The following is a 1,953-nucleotide window of genomic DNA, read 5'->3' as shown; positions in this document are numbered from 1 at the left end:
CCCCCCCCCCCCCCCCGCTCCCCAGGGCAAAGTCCACAGATCCAGAGTAGAGAGAAGGTGTAGGTTCTCTACACTGATGTCAGTGGTGTCTGGCCCTAGGAGAAAAGGTAACTAGGGCACCCCACTAAACCTGCTGAGGTGGTAGAACCCAGGTCTCTCCTTGTCCCAGAGAAAGGGTCAGCATGTTACCTAACAAACCACCATAGCCGCAGCCTATGTCTGCAAACTCCACTTGGGCCCCAGCGGGCTTTTCTTTCTTATCCTTTGGATCATCGTGGCTCTGATTTTGAGTGAGTGGAGCGAAGAACTCTGGGTAGAGCTCTGACCAGTCCATCTCCTCTGGCTTCACAGGGCTATTGCGAAAAAGATGGGACATTTGAGAAGGTTAAAGTGCTACTGCTTGTGTAGGGGTGGAAGGTAGATGGGGGGGTGTCTCAAAGATTCTGCCAATAGTAGGCCATGTGGCCTCTAGGAGGAATAACGGAAAGCCCCTTGGCTTCCAGGGTGTGAATCACAGGCCCATCATGAGGCAATATTTGCTAGTCTGCCAATCTCCATTTCTGAGTGTTGATGTGTCCCTGACGGTAGCTCTCCTTTCTGGGGTACAAGCTGTCTTCCTCCTAGAGACTGGCTGCCTAAGGCATTTGGGATACGACTTTGCTTATGTGTTTTGTGTGTGGCAGGATGGAGTAAGAGTGGCCAGGGTTGTGCATATATTTATCTTTTTATTAACCCATCACACAAAATGATGAAAACGACAACCTGTATCTTCATTTTCGTTTCAGCAATATATATTTTTCTCGTCTTAGACTTGGCACCGCTACCGGGACTTAGGCTACACCACCACACCCCTCCCAATGGTCAACTCCTCCCAGGGTCAAATCTCCCGGACCCACCCTCAATTGACGCATCACCCCGACGGCCCTGCCCTGCCCAAGTCCAGTCTCCTAGCTCTGGTCCCAGCATGGCTGCTCTCCCGGGCTGCCTGGAGGCTCCCGCCGTCCCTCCCATCCCGCCCGGTTCGCTCACTAGCGCAGCGTGTGGTCCGCCATGGGGTTGGAGTGGGCCCGCTGCCGGTAGTAGCGCTTCTGCGGCTGTGGGGCCTCGGCTTCCGCCATGATCCCACCGAATCCACGTGGAGAACCAAGGCTCGGGGCTCAAGGTGATGACGCAACCTGCGAGCTGCCAGTAGGCCCCGCCCCTTAAAGGCCCAAGAGCTAATTCTGCGGAGCTGAGAGAGGTGGACCGCGAAGGGAGCGTGGGGAAGAGACGCTCGGCATTGCCTGTCTCCTACCCGGCAACGAGGCCCGCCCCAGGCACCCGCCTCCTCCGCTTGCTTCGGCCGAGTCTGCATCCAAACAGGCTACCGGCACCTGTGCGTCCCACAGGTGAGAAGGATTCGGGGGCCGCCGCCGACAGTGGAACCGACGTCAGTTTTTCTCTCTACTGGTCTCAGCTTGAGACCCTACGAGGTGGTCCTACGTGGGCCCTGTGGGGTGTGCGCTCGGGACCCAGGCTCCGGGATCAGCCCCTGCATCCACCTCCAGGAAGTGCAGCTGGAGGAAGGAGGCGAGCACGGGAGGCGGGGCTCGGTGCCAGGCAGCTGCTGGTGTAGCCAGCGGTCTCTTACCTCTTCTCTGCCACGGACCAGGATCCGAGAGCGCTGGCCGCGGTGCCCCAGCGCTCTGTCCGCCCCATGGCCAGCTCCCGCCTGGATCCAGAATCAGATCCCGACTCGGTGTTCCCACGGGAGATCGGGCTCTTCACCGACTCCTACTCGGAGAACAGTCGGTTCTGCTTCTGCGGGCACGAGCTGAGCATCACGCAAAACTTTGGGTCGCGCCTCGGGGTGGCCGCACGCGTGTGGGATGCGGTGAGGAATAGGTTGCCCCAAAGTGAGGGTCTCTGGGAAGTCCAGACTGGACCCGCCTCTGCCATATGGACCTCCGCATC

At 58.7% G+C, this 1,953-nt stretch overlaps 2 protein-coding genes across 5 annotated transcripts in view; one reads left to right on the top strand and one right to left on the bottom strand.

The window, feature by feature from the left end:
* Positions 1-1,761, bottom strand: part of Mettl1 (methyltransferase like 1) — a 4,263-nt gene extending 2,502 nt beyond the window's left edge. The window contains exons 1-2 of one of the 4 annotated variants that reach the window (XM_029568785.1): positions 1,631-1,761; positions 190-353 (exon numbers count right to left, since the gene is read on the bottom strand). In XM_029568785.1, coding sequence (XP_029424645.1) covers positions 190-353; positions 1,631-1,698 — 232 coding nt within the window. In that variant the 5' untranslated portion in view covers positions 1,699-1,761. Of the gene's footprint in view, positions 1-189; positions 354-1,029; positions 1,284-1,630 lie in introns of those variants that run through there. The other 3 variants (XM_008844043.3, XM_008844044.3, XM_008844042.3) reach the window with 3 other exon arrangements.
* Eef1akmt3 (EEF1A lysine methyltransferase 3) overlaps positions 1,662-1,953 on the top strand; it is a 10,000-nt gene continuing 9,708 nt past the window's right edge. Inside the window, exon 1 of the mRNA XM_008844037.3 lies at positions 1,662-1,873. Within this exon, the coding sequence (XP_008842259.1) occupies positions 1,697-1,873 (177 nt within the window). The 5' untranslated portion in view covers positions 1,662-1,696. The remainder of the gene's footprint in view (positions 1,874-1,953) is intronic.

The sequence above is a fragment of the Nannospalax galili genome, unplaced genomic scaffold (assembly GCF_000622305.1).
Source record: "Nannospalax galili isolate Female #2095 unplaced genomic scaffold, S.galili_v1.0 scaffold340, whole genome shotgun sequence".
Classification (NCBI taxonomy): Eukaryota; Metazoa; Chordata; class Mammalia; order Rodentia; family Spalacidae; genus Nannospalax; species Nannospalax galili.
Note: the sequence above shows the minus strand (reverse complement) of the source record. Positions and strands in the feature narration are given on the sequence as shown.